The following is a 23,868-nucleotide window of genomic DNA, read 5'->3' as shown; positions in this document are numbered from 1 at the left end:
AGTCATCTTCAAAGATTTATTCAACTACTGATACCAATCATTTTTCTGCTCTGTTTTGAAGTTGAACAGTTTCTATTTTTGATTTCACAGCTATAATTGATTGTGACATCAGGAACGGCTGTCATGTTAGGATTGAAACAATTTAGTCATTGATCATTCTTTAACACACCTTGTCATTGTTCAGAAGATGGATCTGTAATTGACAGGTCTGTGCAGGCGCAAAATTCTGGAAGATCAGCTCAGAGGGGTAGGGCTGAAAAAGCGTCTGGTCCTTCATCACACACAAACATGCACACACACACACACACACACACACACACACACACACACACACACACACACACACACACACACACACACACACACACACACACACACACAGACATGGCAATCATTTCCTTAAAGTAAGCCCTTCATACTCACAACATAATTATTATGTGTTAAATTACTCTTATTAAAAGTATAAGTACATTTTTCTGTTCAATTCATTGCTGTTGTTTCACAAAATATTTCTTTAAAGAAAAATTTTGGGACTTAATGTCATTTGTACTCTTGACAATAATTAAATGAGATCTAAACTACTTTTATTTGGTTTTAAATATATAGCTGAGACTAGCTGGTTCGCTTTGCTTAACATAATGACAGGAATCCAGATTGATAGCGGTAATCCTTGAAGGATGAATCTGAAGCAACTGGACATCAGATTCTTATTCTGACTATGCTTTTCTTTTATGGAAAAGAAAAGCATATAAAGTTAATCATCTGAGGTATCACAGTTTTGGCTAACATTTACCTTCATATGGGTCATCTTGCCTCTATCAAGTAGTTCCAGGATACGTGGTGGGTGTACCTCCTTGGTGTTGGTCAGACGCTCTTCTGTAGATTGTAAACGCTCCTGGCTATAAATAGATGGACTCACCTGCAAACACAGCAGAGCAGACCTTTAAGTAACTGCCCTGATGACTTATTTTATGTCTCTATTTAATATAGATGAGTAACCACATTAAGCAAAACTGTTTCACTGATGAATGTAAAAACATACAGAGTAGTCAAGCTGCAGTCGGTTGCCTTCACACACTCAGATATGGCACATATTTGCTGACACCAGCATGAAGAAAAGGAGCTGATAACATGTAATGAAAGACTGGTGACACTCTCCATGTCTGCAGCATTGGGTGGTTAATACCCCCTCCCCCCCATAATCCTCTAAAGCACCTCTTTTGGAGGGCACCAGAAACATCTGACTGCACTTATCCGACTTCAGGAATTTATCATGACTAATACAGCAGAGAAGCTGGTGTGAAGAGAATCTTAATCCAGTGGCTGCCAGCTAGGTGTGCATATCTAATTAACTCTGTCATGTTATTCTTCTTCTTCTTCTTCATTTCCTTACGGCTTTTCCCTTCAGGGGTCACCACAGCGAATCAATTGCCTCCATCTAACCCTGTCTTCTGCATCCTCTTCTCTCACACCAACTACCTTCATGTCCTCTGTCACTACATCCATAAACCTCCTCTGTGGTCTTCCTCTAGGCCTCCTGCCTGGCAGTTCAAAACTCAGCATCTTTCTACCAATATTGTTATATGTATCGGTACACAGTGAAAATACAGAGGAGATAAGCATATCATGTTATTTATTGAATAAAAGAGTAATAAAGGAATAAAAACCAGACTTTCACATGAATTGGTTGAATCCAAGTTGTTATTGTCTTAAGTTACAAAGTATGTCGACCTGACGTCCTCACCTGTCTTGGTTTGTCTTCTTTTACAACGAGCTTATAATTCTGTAACATCAACCTCTTTCTCGAGGAAAACTGCAAAGCTGTCATTTTCAGAGTGTTTTCAAGTGTCCTGCAGAAAAAGGCAGATAGAGAAGACTTGAATTGGAAGACCTGGAAGAAGAGACATGAATGTGTGTGTGTGTGTGTGTGTGTGTGTGTGTGTTGTGTGTGTGTGTGTGTGTGTGTGTGTGTGTGTGTGTGTGTGTGTGTGTGTGTGTGTGTGTGTGTGTGTGTAAGGCTGATGGTTTGTCATATACTTCATACATGCGCCGTTAACGTAGCACTAAGACATTAAGTTTTATTTATACGATGCCAGTGTGTGGAATAAACGAGTAAATTATCTCTTTATTTTATTTATTTATTTTATAGTAGACTGATCCGGATTCACAGTACTCCAAATCGACCGTACTGTATAAAACTTGTAATGCAGTGAAGAGGGAAACAAATAAACACCATGTTGTATTGATTTAAAATATTATCCTACAGCTCTTTAAAGTTATCGGTTAAAGTTATTTTATGACGCGATACAAGTTCTCTTATGTCTCCACTAAAATCCACTATTTGTTGAAAAAACTCGTTTATCATACCTTGCGTTTTATGAGCCGTCGTAGTTACTGGCCTGTGACTCGTTTCCAAGGCAACGGACACACGGACCTCCCACCAAACTGGTTCCTGATTGGCTGACAGCTCCGGACTAGTTTTAAGGACGACGTGAGGTTATAGGTGATTAGAGAGCATGAAAAAAAAACGGGTGACAGGTTCAGAGGAAAACGTGGATTTATACAGTACATGATACGCGTATCAAACACATCATTCAAAGGTTTTATAATTTAATTTGATAGATACAAGTTTTGAAAAGTTTTTTGAGTTTTAAAGAGTTTTAAATTATTGTTCATACGTCATTCATTCATTTTTTCATTTATTTCACGCAAGGCAAGGAAAAACAAAACAAAAAACAAACAAAAGACAACAACAAACAAAATAATTAAATAAGCAAATAATAAGCAAGATCATAACTCAACAATACAATTCTGCCTGAAAGGGAAGAAGAAGTGGGAAGAAGAAAATTTATGTAATCCCACCCAGTTCCTGATTCAGACATCAACACACTGAGCTGCACTGCTACTTCGAAGATTCAAGGATAACCACACAATAATTGCATTATGGTGGCGTCACCATGGGCACCATGTTTTGTTTGTTTTAGTCTAATTTGAATACTTTACAAATCACCCTTTCTAAAGTAAAAAATAAAAATAATTAAACACGAGAAGAAAATGCATAACTAAATACAATGCATAACATATCCTACTTTTGTGTAATTATGGGATGATCATATATTGTCAGCAGAAAATGCTGATGAATAAATGTAGCCCTTTATGTAGTACAATGTAAAACACTTAAATCCATAACTTCGGGCAATTGCAACATCAAATGGAAAGGAAGAAAATTTGCCAATGTAGTAACACAGTGTCTGGACAGCTATTGTGTCCCTCAACAGAATAATAATTTTGTAACAAAAGCGATAACGCCCCCCCCCCTCTCACACATGCACACACACATACACACACACGCACACACACACACACACACACACACACACACACACACACACACACACACACACACACACACACACACACACACACACACACACACACACACACACACCTACATGCGCCGTGCGTGTATGTAGGTGTGTATTCAAAAGGGTAATCATAAGGACATTCTGGACTTTAAAACAAAGACGACGACATTCGGGGAACTGATGAAATTGAAATATTCTGACGATTTTAAGGCTTTGGTTATAGTCATTAATTTCACAGCAATTAAATTTATTTGGCCAATGTTCTGACCAGGGTAAGTTGTTATAATATTATAGTTTTACTAGATTCTGTACTAAAACTTTCATAAGTTTATAGAGTGAGGGTTTATATGATTGGGATGGGTCATTATACTATATTGGGTTAAAGTTCTCTTCTCTTATAGGTTTATGATGTGAGGCCTAAAGTTGAATAGCTGTTTTCTCCAACAATTGAATTCATTCTGTCCTCTGAAGCCATGAGTCAGCTCTTTTAATTGTTTCTGTCTGTGTGGAGGGAGAGACTGTATCAGTTCATGATTCCGTTTATGCTCATGTCATACTAAATTCCTGATTTTGAAATGTTTAAACTAATCTTTAAACTGAGTCATTGTGGTGTTTAGCTATCTGCACTCATCAAAAAGTTGTCTTACTGTTTTCCTTCTGATACTCTTTGTACTCTGTGCCCTCTAATTTTTCCAGCGTCTGTCCTCAGCCCTAACTCTCTTTGTGAACGCATCAGTGAGCTGACCAGCCGTCGAGAAAATAGGATTTAGAATATTTCAAAGGGACTGGCTGAGTATAGGCTCCGCCCCTTTGTCCTACACGGAATGTCAACGCGCAGCATCGACTCCACCAGTAGCATGTCAGTCTTAACAGGATTCCCATCAAACACTCCATTACCATGACCTGTGCCTGAGGGGTCCATCAAATACATCTACTGCCTTTATTATCAGGTTGATCTTCATCCGACATGGAAGCGGAGTCCTCCTCCACTCATCGCAGGTAAGACCCAAAATCTGCTCTGTCATAAATTCTTAGTATTCCTTTCCTTCCACCACTACCAGTTTTGTCAGTTTACTTTTTTTAACATGCTTGTTTCTGGCTGTATGGGGGTCAGGGTTCAGGGGTCAGGGGTCAGGTCTCAGCTCAACTCCAGCATTTTTGACTCTATGGTGTTTGAAATCACTTGCTACTGGCTTCACTACATTTTGAAGCACTAGTTTTTAATAACTATTCTCATATTGCTAATCTGTTGATGGTTTGTTGTTTGTTATATTTCTTTTAGCCCCTCCCTATCTCAGACGTCATTGCCCTTTGCCAGGTAGGTCACCATTGAAATAAGAATTTGTTCTTTATTAAATTCGATTCAATTCAATTCACTTCAATTCAATTCGAAATACCCTTCATATTGTGGCAGCATTATTTGTGTTGATATGAAGGGTGTAACAGTGAAAACATAACAGTGTAAACATAAGCAATACACATAAATAATAATTAAATAATAACATAAATAAACTGTTTTTAAAAAATAATAATTCAAAACTTAGTTTAAAACCTAATTTGATAGTTTAAAAACTAGTTGGTTTAAAACGTAGTTAGTTCAAAACTTAGTGAGTTTGTTTAAACCTAGTTAGTTAAAAACTTGTTTAGTTAGTTAGTTATAAACCTAGTTAGTCCAAAACCTAGTTTAAAACCTAGTTAGTTAATTAGTTCAAAAACTGGTTAGTTGAAAACCTATATAACAAAGATAATTATTTAACATAAACAGTGTAAACATTAACAACATTAACATTAACAATAAACATCTCCCCACCTGTATATTTGAATAAGCTCACCTGAAAAGTCTCACGCTGTCACACTTCACTACTTAGCAATCAAGCGCCCAACCAATCACAGCGCCCAACCAATAACGGCGCATCTACCAGAAGGAATCATGTGAACAATATGGTGTAAAGCAGGGGTCACCAAATCGCGGGCCACGGTCCGGATCCGGACCGCGTGATGGTTCTGTCCGGACCCGTGACCACTCCATGATAAATTCACGAGAGAAGAATTTCTTTGAGACTTTTTTCTAACGATCGCTGCTCCTCCAGTTAATATGGTAATAGCGCCAATCAGTTCAGCCAATCAGATCGTTTGTTTACCTGCTCTGTCAGAGCACCTGGAAGTGAGACAGCTCGCTGCTGTGAGTTTACCGCTACAGGAGCACAGAGGAAGGGAGACAGTGAAGACTGCATAGCTCCAAACGAGGGGGGGTTAATGATGAAAATCGCTGGTTAATAATGTGTGGATGGATAAATTTATGTTTATTCTTCCATCAGGCAGTTCAAAACCATTTTACCTCATATAGTCTGAATACGTAGCATTAATCAAAAATGGTAACATGAAGAGCCACATATTTAACAAAACACAGAGCTTTTGAGCAAAGTTATCCCTTGAAGTCTGAGCTGAGAGCAAATGACTGAACAAAATGCAAATGAATGTTCACTAAAGACATGATGGATTTTGGGGCAACATAAAAAATCTTTAGTGATGGGACAGTTGTGAAGGAGTGCTTAAACGCTGTTGTTGAGACATTATTTGAGGGAAAACAGAAAGATGAGGTGTGAAAAAATCAAACAGATCCCAATGTCAACTTCAACAGCAACCAGAAAATCAAAAATATCAACAGCTTGATCCAGCTATTCAAAGAGCACCATGCATATCTGTGGCCATTGATGAGTATACAGGTGTTATTGGTAATGTCCAGCTTTTGTGTGTGTCAGGTCCCTTCACAAAGACAAGGTGCTCTTTGCTGAATGTAACACCACTAACACAAACAAGAGGAGAGGACATGTATGCAGCAAAAAGATCATGACAAAGAGGGGCATAGATCTGAAGCGGGTGGTCTCTGTCAACACATATGACAGAGAGCACCACCCTCTTTTTCCACCACCTTGTCATGGTGGGAAAAGAGAGGTGGGCTGCGCCAACAGTGGGAACTTTCCAAAACAGTCAAGGTGTGCTCTGTGTACACCTTGCATACGAGTAACCTTGTGCACAAGTAAATTACTGGCAGGCCACATGCCCCTTTCTCTCATGAAGAAAGTTCTGTTTGCATTTTTCCCCTGAAAGAGCCAGTTTTTGTTCATGCTTTCTGAAGATGTTAATGGTTATTTACTTGAAGTGTAGGTCTTCAATTCTTTAGGCTGGGACGTCTTTATTATTCAGCTCTTTTTAAACTTAATTTTTAATTCTGAGGTTTTTGTGTTCTTCAATCTAACATAAAGGTTTGACATTCATTTGCCTGGGTCTACTTTTATTCATGGTGAGGTAAAAGAGCTAGCTGTGCACTCACTTAAACATAACCTGCATTGAAAATTGATAATAAATGATAATGTGGATATAGGGACCGGCTATAAGACACAAACTGGTCTTGGGTTGGGACCTTTTATAAGAGGAATTTTTATAACCGGACCTGACTTTTAATTGAACATCCCTGGTGTAAGGCATCGGGTAGGGAGGCTTTTTGTTGTGGTTACGCCTTTCTTCCACACGACAACACAGATATGTGGGACGAAAACACTCGCCAAAGGGAAGTTTTCATTCATTGCACAGCGCAGTCCATGGTTTTTGACTACGTTTGATGTTCGTGGTTTATAAGACCAGTACCTTTGTTTCCATATGTTTAGTATGAAGTCTGATATTATTGTTATATTGTGAAATTTCCACAGGTTCCTGCTAGTGAGTAATAATTAAATAACAAATGTACTGTTTACGTAAACTAATAATTCAATCTAGTTAGTTCAAAACCTAGTGAGTTAGTTCACAACCTGTAGTTAGTCTAAAACCTAATTAGTTATTTAATTAGTTGATTAAAAAACTACTCAGTTTAAAACCTAGTTAGTTCAAAACGTAGTTAGTTTATAACCTAGTTGTACAAACCTAGTGGGTTAGTTAGTTCAAAAACTAGTTATTTTAAACCTAGTTCTTCTTCTCCTTCTTCTTCTCCTTTTGGCTTTTCCCTTCAGGGGTTGCCACAGCGAATCAGTTGCCTCCATCTAACCCTGTCTTCTGCATCCTCTTCTCTCACACCAACTACCTTCATGTCCTCTGTCACTACATCCGTAAACCTCCTCTTTTGGTCTTCCTCTAGGCCTCCTGCCTGGCAGTTCAAAACTCAGCATCTTTCATCTAACCCTAACCCTAACCCATCCTTATACCAATATATTCACTATCTCTCCTCTGGACATGTCCAAACCATCTCAGTCTGGCTTCTCTGACTTTATCTCCAAAACCTCTAACACGTGCTGTCTCTCTGATGTACTCATTCCTGATCCTATCCTTCCTGGTCACTCCCAGAGAGAACCTCAGCATCTTCATCTCTGCTACCTCCAGCACTGTCTCCTGTCTTTTCCTCGGTGACACTGTCTCGAGACCAAACAATATTGCTGGTCTCCCCACAGTTTTGTACACCTTTCCTTTCCTTTTTTAGCTGAAACTCTTCTATCACACATCTGACACTTTTCTCCGCCTGTTCCATCCTGCCTGTACACACTTCTTCACCTCTTTTCCACACTCTCCATTGCTCTGGACTGTTGACCCTAAGTACTTAAAATCCTCCACCTTCTTACTCTGTTGTCCCTGTAACCTCACTCTTCCACTTGGCTTCCTCTCATTCAGACACTCTGTCTTACTGCGGCTAACCTTCATTCCTCTCCTTTCCACGACAAACCTCCACCTCTCTAGCCTCTCCTCCACCTGTTCCCTGCTCTCACTGCAGGTCAAAATATCATCTGCAAACATCATAGTCCAAGGAGATTCCTGTCTAACCTCATCTGTCAGACTGTCCATCACCACAGCGAACAAGAAGGGGCTCAGAGCTGATCCCTGATGCAGTCCCACCTCCACCTTGAACTCCTCTGTCACACCTACAGCACACCTCACCAATATCTTACATTCCACATGTCCTGCACCACTCTAACATACTTCTCTGCCACTCCAGACTTCCTCATACAATACCACAGTTCCTCTCTGGACACCCTGTCATCAGCTTTCTCCAGATCTACAAAAACACAATGCAGCTCCCCCTGGCCTTCTCTGTACTTCTCTATCAACATCCTCAAAGCAAATACTGCATCTGCGGTACTCTTTTTTGGCAAGAAACCATACTGCTGCTCACAAATGCTCACTTCTGCCCTTAGTCTAGCTTCAACTACTCTTTCCCATGATTTTATTGTATGGTTTATTAGCTTTATTCTTCTGTAGTTGCTACAATTCTGCCCATCTCCCTTGTTCTTACTTCATACTTCAGCACCGATGGTGGTCTTTGTTAACCTGGGCCTCAACCCATCCCGTATGGAAGTCATAGATTTTATTTGCATATTTGCTTCGGCAAAAGTTTTACATCGGATGCCCTTCCTGACACAACCCTCTGTATTTATCCGGGCTTGGGACCGGCACTATAACACACTGGCTTGTGCCCTCCTGCGGATACATTAATCAATTGACGAACTATTTATCTTATTAATTACGGTAAATGTCATGACCCTTCCCATACTGATATTAAACCATCTTCTATCTGTATTACCTTTTCCCACACTCTTATTGACTATTTAAAGCACTTTTGTGTCTCACGTAAGTCCAAGACTCACGGAATTGAGCGCACCGTCATGATCGTGTTTGTTATGTGTTTTTGCTTCCCGATGTTTCATGTCTTGTCTTCCTGTTTTATTTTGTGATCACTCACCCTTGTCTCTGTTCCAGGTTCCTGTCTGCCCTGCCCCCTCCCCGTCTGCGTGCACCTGATCCCTGATTGTGTTTCCGCACCTGTCTCCTATCACCCCCATTAATCATGCATATATTGTGTCTTGTCTCATCGCCAGTTCGTTGTAGTTCATAGCTCACATCCCAGCCTTTTTCATAGTTCTAGTCATAACTTTTTGTGTTTGGACCTTGCTTGTTTTTGCCTTTTCGCCTCCCGCTTTGGATACCTCTGCCTGGATTGACTGCCTTACCTGCGTACCGAACTTGCCTGGAATTAACCTTGTTTTGTGATTTTACCGCTCAGTGTCGTGCCCTTGAGTCCTTTCTCCCTGCCCTACACTCATGACAGCACCTCCGAATGCCGTCAGCCTAAAGAATGCGCGTACGGTATCATGTGACTGACTTCCAAAAATCTGCGATGAGGTGAAGTCGTGATTTTTAAAGCGCGAATGTATAAGGGCGCGCTGTAAACGGAAATCCAAACTTACGGTGAGTTTTAAGGTCTGTGCTCCTTACCAGTGAGTTTCAACTAAAGAAGCCTCTTGCATAAAACATTTTCAAACTCGAGACAGAAATCCAAGTGTTTCGGGTTCAGCCTTAAGCCGTGGCCTTGAATTGGATGAATGAGAATCGACAGCATTTGATGTAAGTAGATATTTGTAACTGCCTCATGCAATAACATGACCCAAAATCCTCCAATGAAAATGGCAGATTGACTTTTTTGCACATTTCGACGGGTACTCGATTCAATTCATTTTTATTTATAGAACTGAGTAACAGCTCTTTATAAAGCCTCAAAGCATTTCAGTCAGATACACGGGTACATATGAAACAAAGAATGTATAATCTGCTGATCAGTAACTTTTACAGGTACTGGAAGGTACATCTCATTCCTTACAAAATGCTGTTTCTGGTCTTAATATAATGCCAAGTAAACCGGCTGCTGCGTCTAGCTTCACACTGAATAGATTGAAATGAGAGCTGTGTTTATTAGCAACAAGACAAAAATAATTTCTTTTCCATTTGTGGAACTATGAAATAAATTTTAAAAATGAAAAATTATGCCCTTAAACTTGTGTAATTTGCATTATTGCAATTGAATAATTTCCTGTTACTGAGTGTGGACAATACAATGACTTGCAGGATGACCTAAAGAACAGGTTGACTTCCAGTAGGTTGTTCTGATTATGATGTAGGCGCATGAATTAATTTAATTGGCCTATTGCAAACTTTTGTCCACATTTTTGACGAGCTAGCAGGTAAATGTTGACTCTTCAGTAAACACTGTCACATCTTTTGAATCATTAAGGCCTGAAGATGCAACAGAAGCGCTTAAGCATAAGATGGATGGTCTTAGCAGATGACACGGTCTGCTGTAAAGAGGAGGGGAAGACGCAATGACAAGCATTGCTGTTATTTTTCTCAATAACAATGTTTTTTTTTTCATCAAAGGTAGAAGAAGAAAAAGTATACTTTATTAATCCCCGCAGGGAAATTACATGTCACTAACCTAACATAACACAGTCTGGGTGTTTTTCCGTGTGTATGCAAAAGGGTCATCATAAAGACAGTCTGAAGTTGATAGGATTTGAGCATAATGACACAGGAGCAATTTCCTCTTGACCTAGTTGCGCAATTCCACTAGTTGTTCCTGGTTGACTAGTCAAGACATGCATACCTGACAAAAGTTACGCCCTACACTGCTGATAAATACGTTGTATCAGATGTCTTCATTAGAGAATGAGGTTTTCGTTGTGTATTATCATTGACTAAAGCGTGGTCAGTTATTTTGCCACACAGGTTGAAGCTACATGTCGTGGCTTTCTGGTCATTGCAAGGAATACATTCCATATTTGTGTTCAAGTTTGTGTTGGGTTAAATCCAAATTAAAAATATTTTTCATACAAGAATTTAAAAGAATTTGATATACAAAAGTGCCTTAGATTGCTTATTGCTTTGATGAAACTCAGAGCAAATTCATTAGGCCAATGTCCTGACCAGGGTAAGTTATTATAACATAGTTTTACTAGATTCTGTACTAAAACTTTCAGAAGTTTATAATTTGAGGGTTTATATTATTGGGGTGGGTCATTATACTATGTTGGGTTAAACTTCTCTTCTCTTATAGGTTTATGATGTGAGGCCTGAAGTTGAACAGTTGTTTTCTCCAACAATTGAATTCATTCTGTCCTCTGAAGCCATGAGTCAGCTCTTTGAATTGTTTCCCTCTGTATCAGTTCATGATTCCGTTTATGCTCAAATCATACTAAATTCCTCTTTTTGTGTCAAATCATTGTGTTTACCTATCTGCGCTCATCAATAACTTGTCTTACTGTTTTCCTTCTGATTTTTTGTACTCGTTGCTCTCTCACTTGTCCAGCGTCTGTCCTCAGCCCTAACTCTTTGTGAACGCATCAGTGAGCTGACCAGCCGTAGAGAAAATAGGATTTAGGATACAGTATTTCGGAGGGACGGGCTTTGAGCGTAGGCCCCGCCCCTTTATCCCATACGTAATGACGTCACATCGCAGCGTCGACTCCACCAGTAGCATGTCAGTCTTAACAGGATTCCCATCAAACACTTCATTACCGTGAACTGTGCCTGAGAAGGGTTCATCAAATACATTTACTGCCTTAATTATCAGGTTGACCTTCATCAGACATGGAAGCGGCGTCCTCCTCCACTCATCGCAGGTAAGACCCACGCAGCTGGATGTGGTGGAGTGTGGAGAAGGTCGGTTATAATGTGTATAAAGCACCGCGCGTCTGAAATTACATTGGATATCTCTCTTGGAATGGATGGAGTATCAGGGCAACGAGAATGCATTCTTCTGAGGATTAGTAACCGAGGAGAGCCACGAGGTGTAATCCCCACGGGTTCGTTACAGGTGGTGTTAAGTTGTTTTTTTTTTTAAATTAAGTCCTCCTGACTTGAATGCCTATAATGGCTTTCCTCGCACCACTGTCACTGTTAACATTTCGCTTTACTGGACAGGCTTGTTTGACGGGCTCAGCAGCAGCAGATCCGGCTTGACAAACTCAGGTGTGGGTCGTGAACGCGCCTTGAGGCCGTCCAGCACCACGGACAGCTCCGCGCGCTGCCGCCGGCTCGCGACAGTCACAGGAGGGAAAGCCCACGAGCACGCGACCGGTGACCGGTGTTCATCGCGGACCGAGTACCTGTGTGAGCTCTACACAGGGCTGAAATCAGGTTTATCACTGTTGGAAAGGAAAGGAAAGGAAAGGGAAAGGAAAGGAAGAAACTAGTAAAGTTTAGTCCAGAACACACACATTTATTAAATGACAAATGACTTAATGTAGAAAAGATTAAGGTGAGGTTGAAAATGTCATGTATGTTCAGGTGTGTAGAGAAAGAAGAGGGACGTAGTTGTTCCAGTTGTTACAGCCTGAAACTTGTTGACTGCATGATCTTGTCTGTTAGGTTTTTATTGACTGTCAGTAAACACTGTGGACGAGGAAGTGGCCCAAAGACTTGTAAAGTTATGGAAATTATAGTTAAACTCACTCTGATCCTTGGTTACAACATGAAAAAACAATGTTAACAATAATAATTCATTCATTCATTTGCAGTACTCGCTTCTTCTGCTGTTGCAGATTGTGGGTTTGCTGAAACCTATCCCAGTGGACTGGGTGCATTAGGCAGGTTACACTCCAGGCGCAACGCCAGTACACTGCAGAATAATAATAGTAATAGTAAAAATAAAAATAAATTATTTGTCCTTCTTCCTGGGCTGACCGTTATCAGGTAAAGGTGCTTATGAGGTCTTTTAATTTTGCTGCATGTCACACAAAGCTCATCGAAGTCTCCAACATAACTAGCAACTTGCCAACTACCCCATCTTCAGTTGTAATTCATGGATTCTGTGAAGATGAAAAGGTTCAATAAGGCCTTTTTATAATTGCTGTAACACGCTGTCTGATATCTTACTTTCCATTTAGTTGAAAACTTGCTTTATTTTAGTGGCAATATTCTAACATGACTGTTTCAGGTCAGAATGTTGATCAAAAAACACCATTAAGATCTTTATCATAGTCAACATCAATTCAGTGTTTTAGCCTGGATAGTTTGATATATATCAAGCATTATTTAATCTAGCTGTACATTATATGTAGTCTCTGTTAATGACATGTATACATTTTAGTCATTCATTCATTTTTAAGAATAACCATTGTTTCCAACTAATGAAGAACCCCACATGTAACTGTGTCTGTGTGAGACAAATTTTGACCAGTCTTAAAACATCGTCTAAACACAAAAAAATAGATTTATTATATATTCTGTAAATAAGGAGCTAAATAATTTAAATAATTTTTTAAAAAAAATTTTTTTTTTTGAAAAGAGGAATTTACACTCTGCCATTATTATATTAATGTTTCATGTTTTCTCAAGTATCACTTGCAGTCCGTTCAGCAGTGGGACACACTTGGAGCATATTATTAGTTTTATGTTTAACTATTCTATTTGGGAGAGCAGTTGATGGCAGAGCCACGGCCACCTGAAACGTCATCTCAATCCAGATAAGAAACATTGGTTTTCCTTCCGGGTCACACACTAGTGGCGTCTCATTGTTTCCTCTTCTTGATGTCTTATGAATCATCTATCGTCTCTGTTACTGCTATCCCATATAGGATAGGATCACAGAGGTGCTGGAATCTATCCCTGCTGACACTGAGACATCCTGGACAAAAAGTTGAATCACTGCAAGGTCATTCATTCCCCAACTTCTGCTGACAGGGATAGGAACGTACAACCTGTGTGTGTTGGTGTGTGTGCTGTTACCACCCAAACACTGGACTGAAGGACACCGTCTGCAACTGACAGCAACACAAATTGTGTGTGTCAGCGTAGATTGTACTGTAGTATGTTTTTGAAGGTTGAATTAGAAACAATTCGACTTATGTTTTGGGTTAACAATGTTTTATACTTCTTCAGGCCTTAAATATAATTCCAGATCTTCTTAATCCAACCTTCAAGGTGTAGTCTAAGCTGGGTGAGGTTTGACACAAGCATGTAGAATGCATGGATATCTTGTCATTCCTCCTTCCTCTTTATATTTTTTTGGGAAAATTCATATGCTGGGCCGCACGGCAGTGCGGTGGGTAGCATTGTGCACCATGCCACTGCAACGAGAAGTTTCATGGGTTTGATTCCATCTGAGGCCTTTCTGTGTTGACTTTGCTTGTTCCCCCTGGGTCTATGTGGGTTCTCTCTGGGTTATCCAGCGTCCTCCCACCACCAAAAAACATGCAACTTTGATAAGTTGGAGACTCAAAATCACCAGTTCCCAAAGCTCAGGCCTGCGGGCCAGATGCTCCTCGCGACCACATTTGGCCTGGCCCCCTGAACAAACGGTTCCAGAGCTGATCCATCCAGAATAGTAATGGCATACCCGTAGTTTTAACAGACGTGTCAGAAATGCTGAACAGCCTTAACTTGCAGCTACAAGGGGAAAGTCATTTGCGACATGTATTCCCACTTAAATGCATTTGAGGTGAAACTAGCTCTGGTTTTTGGAAAAAGTGAAGAAACATAACTTCATCCATCTCCCTGCTACCCAAAACCTCTTGTGCAGAAAACCCAGCGATCCCGTTCCCAGCTGAAAGCTGTGCGGAAGCACTAGCAATGCTTAAGGCAGACTTCGGTGTGCGGTTCCCTGAACTACATGCTAATGCAAAAGAAATCCATCTTTTCCAGAACCGCTTTGTTGCCGACATCAATGAAGCCAAGCCTTCTTATCAGTTTGAGTTGGCTGAGTTACAGAACTGTGATGTTCTGAAAGACGCATTCATTCAAGCCAGACAGTCACATTGACTTCTATGCCGCCCTCCCAAATGGATTAATAACCAGAAAGGGTTATTAATATCTGGTTCTGGAAGACAATAAATGTCTAGATTTAGGCACCCCTGCAATCATCACAGTATTTCGTTACAAACTGATCCTGCCTCCTATCAGTGAAGGGAAAAGTTATATAGCCCTTTCAGGAAAAGTTTGGAGACTCTTGCTCTAAATTATCAGTGAGTGTGAATGTGAGCATGTAACTTTGTCTTTGTTTGGCACCTTGATGAGTAAGACTTATGTATGTAGATATGTAGTTGGAACATTGTCATGTTCATTAAAGTTGTCCACTGTCCCAGGCACCAACATTCCTACTGTAGTGAACGATGTTCCATCTACTTTGTGAGATTGAGACTGAACTGAATAAGCAAAGAAGGGGAAATGTGGGAAGATTATAAACCCTATGCTGGTCTGATGTTGCCGTCATTTTCAATGGCAGCTCTCAAATGAGCTGCAGTCTGGGACTGGTGTAGTAAATGCTGCTGCCTGAAGTGTGATTGTGTTTTAATGACTAAGCCCGAGGCGCAGAGGAGACATTAACACATTAAGGTCATTACTTTACAATCAGATTCATGACTGGAGTCCCAGACTGTTTTAGACTCTGTCTAATGTTCCAATCAAAGACCCTCATTGGGTACGTCACCTTCCAATCAAATCTGCTACTCTGTATTATAATATAGCTCGTACTGTTAAATTGAACAGTAAAATGCACATGTATCCATGTTGCACAATATTATTATTTTTCAACAATATTCCATTCATTTGCATTAGAGGGAGGTTATGGAGACAGAGGTTTTGGAGATAAAGTCAGAGAGGCCAGACTGAGATGGTTTGGACATGTCCAGAGGAGAGATAGTGAATATATTGGTAGAAGGATGCTGAGTTTTGAACTGCCAGGCAGGAGGCCTAGAGGAAGACCAAAGAGGAGGTTTATGGATGTAGTGAAAGAGGACATGAAGATAGTTGGTGTGAGAGAAGAGGATTCAAATGACACGGCTAGATGGAGGAAATTGATTCGCTGTGGCGACCCCTGAAGGGAAAAGCCGAAAGGAAATGAAGAAAAAAGAAGATTCCATTCATATGCATTACCTCTGCATTTCAGTGTCTTCACACTTATAACTGATATTTTTGCTGTTCACCATTGTTTTTTGCCTCCCTACCTATTATTATTTCATTTTATTTTTCAATTTTCCTCATTATGCTCTACTTTTTATATGTTTGTGGTTATTACATAATCTCTCATTGCTGTCAATGAAAGTGAGCATTGACACAGTTACAACATTTAAAATGGAAATTCATTTCTGTAGCTCATTACAAATATTTTACATGTTATTGTATGAACCACAGCTTGCTTGTGGTTTATACAGTAATAGTCAGCTTTGCTCTCCCTGTCTACCCATTCAGAACAGATAGCTGGAAGTTATTGTTTCTCCATATCCTAACGTTATAACACCAAATACATTCATACACGCACTGAAGCAGGATCAATCCTTCCATAGATTCCATACACTGGTGGTGGTGTTGGCCAATGATTTTCATGAGACTGATGAAACTGAAGGAATGGATAGAGAATAAGCAGTGATGTGGAGGTGTAGACGTGTTAATAGCATGAATGAACTACAGGTAGAGAGAGAGTCAAACCCAAAATGCAGCAGCAGGATGATTGTAACTATGGACGTGTTGCTGTCCTGCTGGATAGATGAGACTCGCTGACGAGAACAGCTGATACTTCATGTGACAGCCCAAGACTATAACATAACAGCAGGAAATACTGATTGAGTATTCAGTGAGAGGTGTGAATGACAGGATGGTGTGAGAAATAACATAATGGCCAAATCATGCATAAAATACTGACTCAGTTTTATTTCAAGCTTTAATTTGTTGTTTGTTTTCATCTGCTAGCTTAATCTAGTCACTGCATTGAGGAGAATAAATCTGGAATTAAGTTGAAATTCTCCTGATTTTTGTGTCTGAAAGTGGCTTTTGGTGCCAGATTGTTGGAGTGGTTTGTGAGCGGTAAAACAAAAGGTCCAGTATTCAAATTTGTAACTATGGGGTGAATGAATCTTTGCTCACAATAACTCCTCCAATATGAAGGAGTAGATTGCTTCTTTATCATTCAAAGAGACTGGTTGAGGAACATTTGACTGTGGCAGTGGGGTTTGGCTACAGCTCAGAGGCAGAGAGAGAGGAGAGATGGTTTGGGAATAGTGCCAAGGAGGGAGAGGGGGGGGGGGTTGGAGGGAGAGAGAGAGAGAGAGCAAACAGTCTTTATGCCAGGCGTAAGCTGGTGTTTCTCATTTCGTATCTCTGTCTCTTTCTTATCTACAGTCGTGCTCTGGAACCAAATGGTTCCTGCATAAAGACACCAAAGAAACTTAAAAGCTCAAGATTATTTAAATCCTGATGTAGTAACCATCATCCAAGAGAACTGATACCTTGACATTAAGTATGACAGCTTTCCTTTCAGTTACTATTGTATATAGTTATAAATAGAATGGAAGAACTGCTGCCGGTTTCCTAATGGGGCGAGGCAGTGAAGTCCATGTGACACAGACGGAGAAACTGACACGTCATTGAGCTGTTATTATTCCATTAACATCTGTTTAGATTCTGTTTTGCTGTCAAACATCGATGACTATTAATTATAAACATCAGACTAATGTGGAATAGTATTAACGATGTTTATTCAGTGAAGATAATGATAAGGATAAATTATTTAGATAATTATGAAAGCGTGCAACCTATTTATCATTCTAAAGTAGACTGTTTGACATGTATTTTTGGACTTTCAGATACAGTTATGAAGACTATGAGGAGACGGCCCGCTGGCTGCTGGACCACACGGATCAGCGTCCTGATGTGGCCATCATCTGTGGTTCAGGTTTGGGCAGTCTAGCTGATGTGCTGAGTAACAAGACTGTCTTTGCCTATAAAGATATTCCACGTTTCCCCCTCAGCACTGGTAACTTACCTCTGATTATTTTTGTTCATGTAAATTTGATTGTTTGAAACTGTACTTAGTGCGTGTGCTGTGCAGTACCAGGCCACGCTGGTCAGCTGGTGTTTGGGAAGCTACAGGGCCGTGAATGTGTGTGCATGCAGGGGAGATTCCACTTCTATGAGAGCAGCAACATAAACATGGTAAGCTTCAGCACCTCGTCTATGAACTCCTGTTGTTGGCAGACACAAGAATCCAAATGTAATGAAAATGGTGAATTAAATACACAACACTGCAGTTACAAATTGCTGCAGCTAACAAAATAATGTGTTTGATTTTGGAATTACAGTACATGGTTTTTCCTTTTGGACTTGTTTACTTTCTCATTCTTTGCAAATGAATTTAGTTGAATTTAATGACTCGATTGACTTGAATGACATGCTTCTAAATGCAGGATCCATTTATCATCTAAATTGTCTTGTGAGCAGTTTGCTGTTTTGGTATCTGACTAATGCCAACCTGTTTCTGCATTTTGAAACCTTGCTGATGCAAATGATATACTATCCAGGATAAGTGGACTGAAGCTGACTGGTTGTACTCTGACTTTGTCCCTGACTTTAAGACAGTCATTCCCAGCTTCTGTTATGAAGGCCTAGTCTTTAACGCTAAAGACTACGTTTTCTGTCACAATCTTTACAAGACAATCATTCATTTTGACCTCTATGTTTTAATGTTCCAACAGTAAAATCCTCTCATAACCTATTGCTATAACACACCAAACAAAAGGAGTGTTGTTTTAGTAGTGAATCAACTTCAAAATCAAACTGAACTTTTATACACTTAACTTGGACATGTCAGAGACAGTGTAGCTAAAATTCATTTGTTTAAACATAGCATTTCTTCAATATGTAAAGCTAAGTAGTTTACAACTCACAAGGTACTTTGTGGGTTTAAGAAGCTGTTACACAAAGAAAATCTCTCAGTGTGTCACAGTGTGAACATGGGGTGTCCTCTGGCCTTAATAGAACCTGTAGAACCAGCTGTTTAAATTAAATTATCCAAATAATCTCAACGGATAGAAAGTTCAGTTTCAGACACAAATGGGAAACCAGAACTATCATTCAGTGGATCCCAGTCAGTCTGAGAGTGGGTGGGTTGCTTCAAAACTACGAGTACAAAAAAGTCACTTGGTTCCTTGTTTAGTATCAATTAATAAAGGCAGGCATCACAAGAAAGTTAAATATTACACTAGATGATAAGCACAACCTCCTCAAGGCAGAATATTAACATCTTAGCTTTGGCATTGTAAGCATGTCAACATGCTCATGTCAGAATTGAGTTCAAATCATTAAACACAATGGCAGTGTGGTTATGTACACACTTGTCCTCTTGTACATTTGGTGTCTGTATTGTTATTTATTCTTGATCATTACGTGACTTGACTTTTATTAATAATTGTTGAAATATTACTTGTGGCAAATAATCCAATAACTAGCTGGAGTAATCATACACAGCTCCCTTTAGTTAAGTAGTAACACTTCCACTGTGACTGAAGCACTTTGCTATACTTATATTTAATATATAATAAGGCCACCACCAACAGCAACAGACCAGGGTTTGAAAATGACAGCGCCAACCTTATCAAGACATGAGGACACTTGAAAATGTTTCTGCATTTGCCTGAATAACATCTTCAAGCTGTAGAGAAATAGGACATGGGAAAAGCAATTTCCAAATGTGACTGCTGTGAGATGCAACAACAATCATTTAGAGGCCATCAGTCGCCCCATAAAGATCTCAAGCAAAACTGTTCCAGACATAAAGAGTTGAGCAAGGTACCGTAGTAATGAGAAAAGTGGAGTCTATTCTTTATGCAGAAGCTGTCTCTTCCCCTGTTGTCCATGTGAACACACTTCTCCAGTCAGCGATACTGACATGTCAATGACAGCAGTGTACAAACTACCTCATCTCTGATGCATACCATTCTGTTACACCAGGTGACATACCCAATGAGGGTCTTCTTCCTGCTGGGCGTGAAGACTGTGATTGTGACCAATGCAGCAGGGGGGCTCAATGACAGCTACAACACTGGCGACATCATGATCATTAAAGATCACATCAACATGCCTGGTTTCGCAGGAGTGAACTCGCTATGTGGGCAAAACGATCAGAGGTACAGGGATAAAGGATGACTCTGCAGGCAAATTCTGTGTACAATCAACTTCTACATGTTATAGACTTGTGTGTTTCATGTTTGTCCAGGTTTGGAGTGCGTTTCCCTTGTATGTCGGATGCGTATGACAAGGACTTGAGGGCTCTGGTCAAGCAAACGGCGAAGGAGCTAGGTTTCAACAGCGGGCTTCATGAAGGAGTTTACTGCATGGTGGCTGGACCGCATTATGAGACCATTGCAGAGTGCAAAGCCCTGCAGATGCTGGGGGCTGATGTCGTTGGTTAGTACCACTCCCTCATGCTCCCTTCAACGGTGAATCTTATCTTAAATAAGACGTCGGTACGCGAGATGTTGAAGGGAATATGGATGTATTATTTGGATTAACCTCAGTAATCAGCATCTGATTGGCCTCTGGAATACAATTACCAACAGCCAAAAGGTTGTAGGCTAAGAACACAGAGGTGTAAGCAGTTTGAGGTGCCGTTTTCAGGATGGGTCCTAAATGACAAGGTTGTCAGACACTGAAGGATAAGCTTGATGGATGTTCTTTAATCTGATGATCTTATTGAACCTGGCGCCTTACATAACCTTACAGTTTGTGGGAGCAGCAACTTACCAAGAGGGCTTTTAAATTTTTGTCATTAGCTTCCCTTCCTCATTTTGTTTCAGAGACTAGATTTGTTAGGATCTCTTCTTATTTTAAAAAAGAGCAATTTTGGTCTTCTTCTTATTGCTTGGTATACTTTGCCATTTTTTTCCTATTTCATTTTTGTAGTCTTGAATTTAAAATACATTTTGTATACCAAAGATCTTTGGCCATTTTTAAATTATTTTGCCAACTGCAGTTGACTGCTGTGGCTAAAGTTCTAATTTTTTTGAGTTCAATGCCCCTTCCCTTCCCAAATAGAATAAAATGATCAAGTGTGACAGTAATATTCTGCTTGTCTGCCCTGAAATTGTGCTGATTGTTAAGATTTTCTGTGCTGCCCTGCTAAAGATGTGTGTGTGTGTGTGTGTGTGTGTGTGTGTGTGTGTGTGTGTGTGTGTGTGTGTGTGTGTGTGTGTGTGTGTGTGTGTGTGTGTGTGTGTGTGTGTGTGTGTGTGGACCATGTGCAAAAATTTCTTTGAATTAATTCTCAAACTGTTAGTCACGCAACAGTCGTCCACCACCATCAGCGCCTTGGATTAGCTTCCAGTGAGGTCGATACATCATGTGATGAAGCTCACTGTCAGTTCTCCCTACTCAATAACAAACAGAGTCTGAGTGAATCTTGTTTCTCGCTAGAAAACATTCCTCATCACTCATACATGTCAATTTAGTGATAACTTCCATTCATCAAGAGCTGCATTAATTAGCTTTTATTAGATTTCTTTGAAGTCTTCAGCACATATGAATATTACAAGACTCTTGGCATGTATGTAAACATTTGTTTGGTGAAATTTTAAAAAAAAAAAATCTGATATATCTGCTCATGACTGTGATAATGATGATTTGAGCATCTGAACCAGAGTTCTTCCCCCCTCTCCAGGTATGAGTACCGTTCCAGAGGTTGTGGTGGCCCGTCACTGTGGCATACGTGTCTTGGGTCTGTCCCTCGTCACCAACATGGTCGTGAAAGACTATGACAGCGAACACAAAGTAAACCATGAGGAAGTGCTGAGGACCACAGAGCTTCGAACACAAGATCTCCAGAAGCTTGTCAGCAGCCTAACCTCGAGGATTTAGCAAATCTACTGTGGACAACATACCAGTATTCATCGGTGAATGATTGTGTCTTTGGATCAAGGGTGTCCAGAAATTGGAGATAGATAATGAGGCAAGTTGGCTGATGTGTTTGAATTGGGGTAAGAGGGAATTTGAGCTACTACATTTTGTCATTATATAGTATGTCTCAATGTTGTTTGTATGTCTGATAGTTAGCTGAATCTGATCCTCACACGTGTTGGATCATCTATGAATTCAAGGAACAACAATTCAATGCATCTGAAGCAGTTTTGACATTGCAATGCTAACTACTTTTGGACAAATATCGATAATTGGCAGGAGATCAACAAACACCTTAAAGAGAAAAACTTCCCTTTATGGATGAACGTGTTAAATATGTTTCATTACAGCGAACTTCAGAAGACACTTAGTTGTGATGTACTGTAATTATATACTGAAACAAAGATCATTGCAGATAGGGGTTAGATACAACCACATCAGGAAAGCAGACAAGATTAAAACAATACCAAGTTTCCATACAACATTTTGCTTTAAAATCTAATTGGTTTCTAAAAGTCTGTTGGTGGCCTTTATTGTGCAAGAGTATAATAGGGGAAAATATGACTATTGTATATATCATTACAGGATACCTTCATTTAGTTTTCGTTCTCTTTAAAATGGCCACATTCTCATATATCCCAGTTTGTAGATCAATAAGTGTAATAGAAACACAGTGGTGGCCACTGCACAACCCCCACTGGTGTGTTTCCATCTTGGATTAATGCAGCAAGCTTTTTTACATTTTCCATCTACTACCTGTGAGGAGCCTGATGAGAGGATGTAAACAACATCACACATTTAACACAACTTTATGTCAGTTTATTTTGCTGACTACCAGTCACTGACTACCAGTCACTTTTCTTTTTTATTATTAAAAATATACATCATATATTTTGCAATAAATATTTTATATATTTTTGACATATAACATTGCATAGTGATTCAATTAGAGCTGACACTAAAAATAATTTATTTGATCTAATTCTTGAATTTGTTTCAAAAAGGCCCTTCTTAAGGTAAAGAGATTCCACTTTTAACACTGACATTGTCAAGCAGTGGATTTATATATAAAAATAAGGAATAACAAAAAGCATAATGTAATGTAAAAAGAAAGAAGAACTAATCTGATCAACCAATAATGCTATATAAGGTTTTTCTGCAGTGGATTGCATTTGGATCCCTTTTATTCGTACACCAAAAGAACTGTAATATCAGGAAGGGCTTTAATAATGAAAACTGGACCTGCAGTTTTCAATCTTCTCCTGGTGACCTGGAACCTGCTGCCAGGTTTCCTTGACCATCTCATTCATTAAAGCTGGAAAACCTAGATCAGCAGTCCAATTCTGAGATATCACACTTAACATCAGCATGCTAATGGAAGTCTTAAATTCTACTCTGAATGAGGAATCAGTGAAATGTCAAATCTGCTCGGCTGTGCCAAACAAAATTAATAATTGTCATTAATATCTGATGTGTGAGATCTTGTTCATGTTTTTATATAAAAAATTGATTAGCCAGTAAATGTTCTCATTTGAGTCATAATTACTGTAGCTGATGTCTGCTCAGATTGTAACGCACAAGATCAGCATAGTATAAAATTTTGAATTATGACAATTTATTTTTATGCAAATGTTGCTCCTGAAAAATAAAATATTACTTACAGTAGATACACTATGTTGTTGTTTTTTAATTCTAGGTAGGGTGTGTGTGTCTGTCTATTTCAGTGTGTACATTTCGTCACTTATTTTTACTCAGTCTCTTTTAGAGTCTGAGCATTTTCTGCTTTAGTAAATTTAAGGTGTTAATATTTTAGTGATTTCCAAGACTTTAGTCTTGTTTCACCTCAGGTTCAAATGATAATTATCAGTTTAAGGAATGCATCCAGACGTGAAACATGTTCTGTGTTTCCTTTGAACCACGCCTTCACACCACTCAGCCATTTATATTTAAAGAATAGGATTTGAGAAAACTTGCAATTAGACAGACAGACTGACTGACAGACACACACACACACACACACACGCAC

At 39.6% G+C, this 23,868-nt stretch overlaps 1 protein-coding gene across 2 annotated transcripts; it reads left to right on the top strand.

Moving 5' to 3' along the window:
* The first annotated feature begins 4,224 nt into the window (after nt 1-4,224).
* pnp6 (purine nucleoside phosphorylase 6) lies at nt 4,225-23,422 on the top strand. 2 transcript variants are annotated; one of them, XM_068312671.1, is made up of 7 exons: nt 4,225-4,364; nt 4,648-4,683; nt 17,759-17,928; nt 18,004-18,107; nt 19,902-20,077; nt 20,167-20,357; nt 21,607-23,422. In XM_068312671.1, exons 1-7 carry the CDS (start codon nt 4,333-4,335, stop codon nt 21,801-21,803), a joined length of 906 nt encoding a protein of 301 aa, XP_068168772.1. In that variant the 5' UTR covers nt 4,225-4,332; the 3' UTR covers nt 21,804-23,422. The 2 variants fall into 2 exon arrangements, with proteins under 2 accessions (XP_068168772.1, XP_068168773.1); XM_068312672.1 differs by lacking the exons at nt 4,225-4,364; nt 4,648-4,683 and adding an exon at nt 11,697-11,800.
* The last annotated feature ends 446 nt before the right edge of the window (nt 23,423-23,868 follow it).

This window comes from Antennarius striatus, chromosome 4, assembly GCF_040054535.1.
Source record: "Antennarius striatus isolate MH-2024 chromosome 4, ASM4005453v1, whole genome shotgun sequence".
NCBI classification, from domain to species: domain Eukaryota; kingdom Metazoa; phylum Chordata; class Actinopteri; order Lophiiformes; family Antennariidae; genus Antennarius; species Antennarius striatus.
This window is presented reverse-complemented; position numbering and strand designations above follow the sequence as displayed.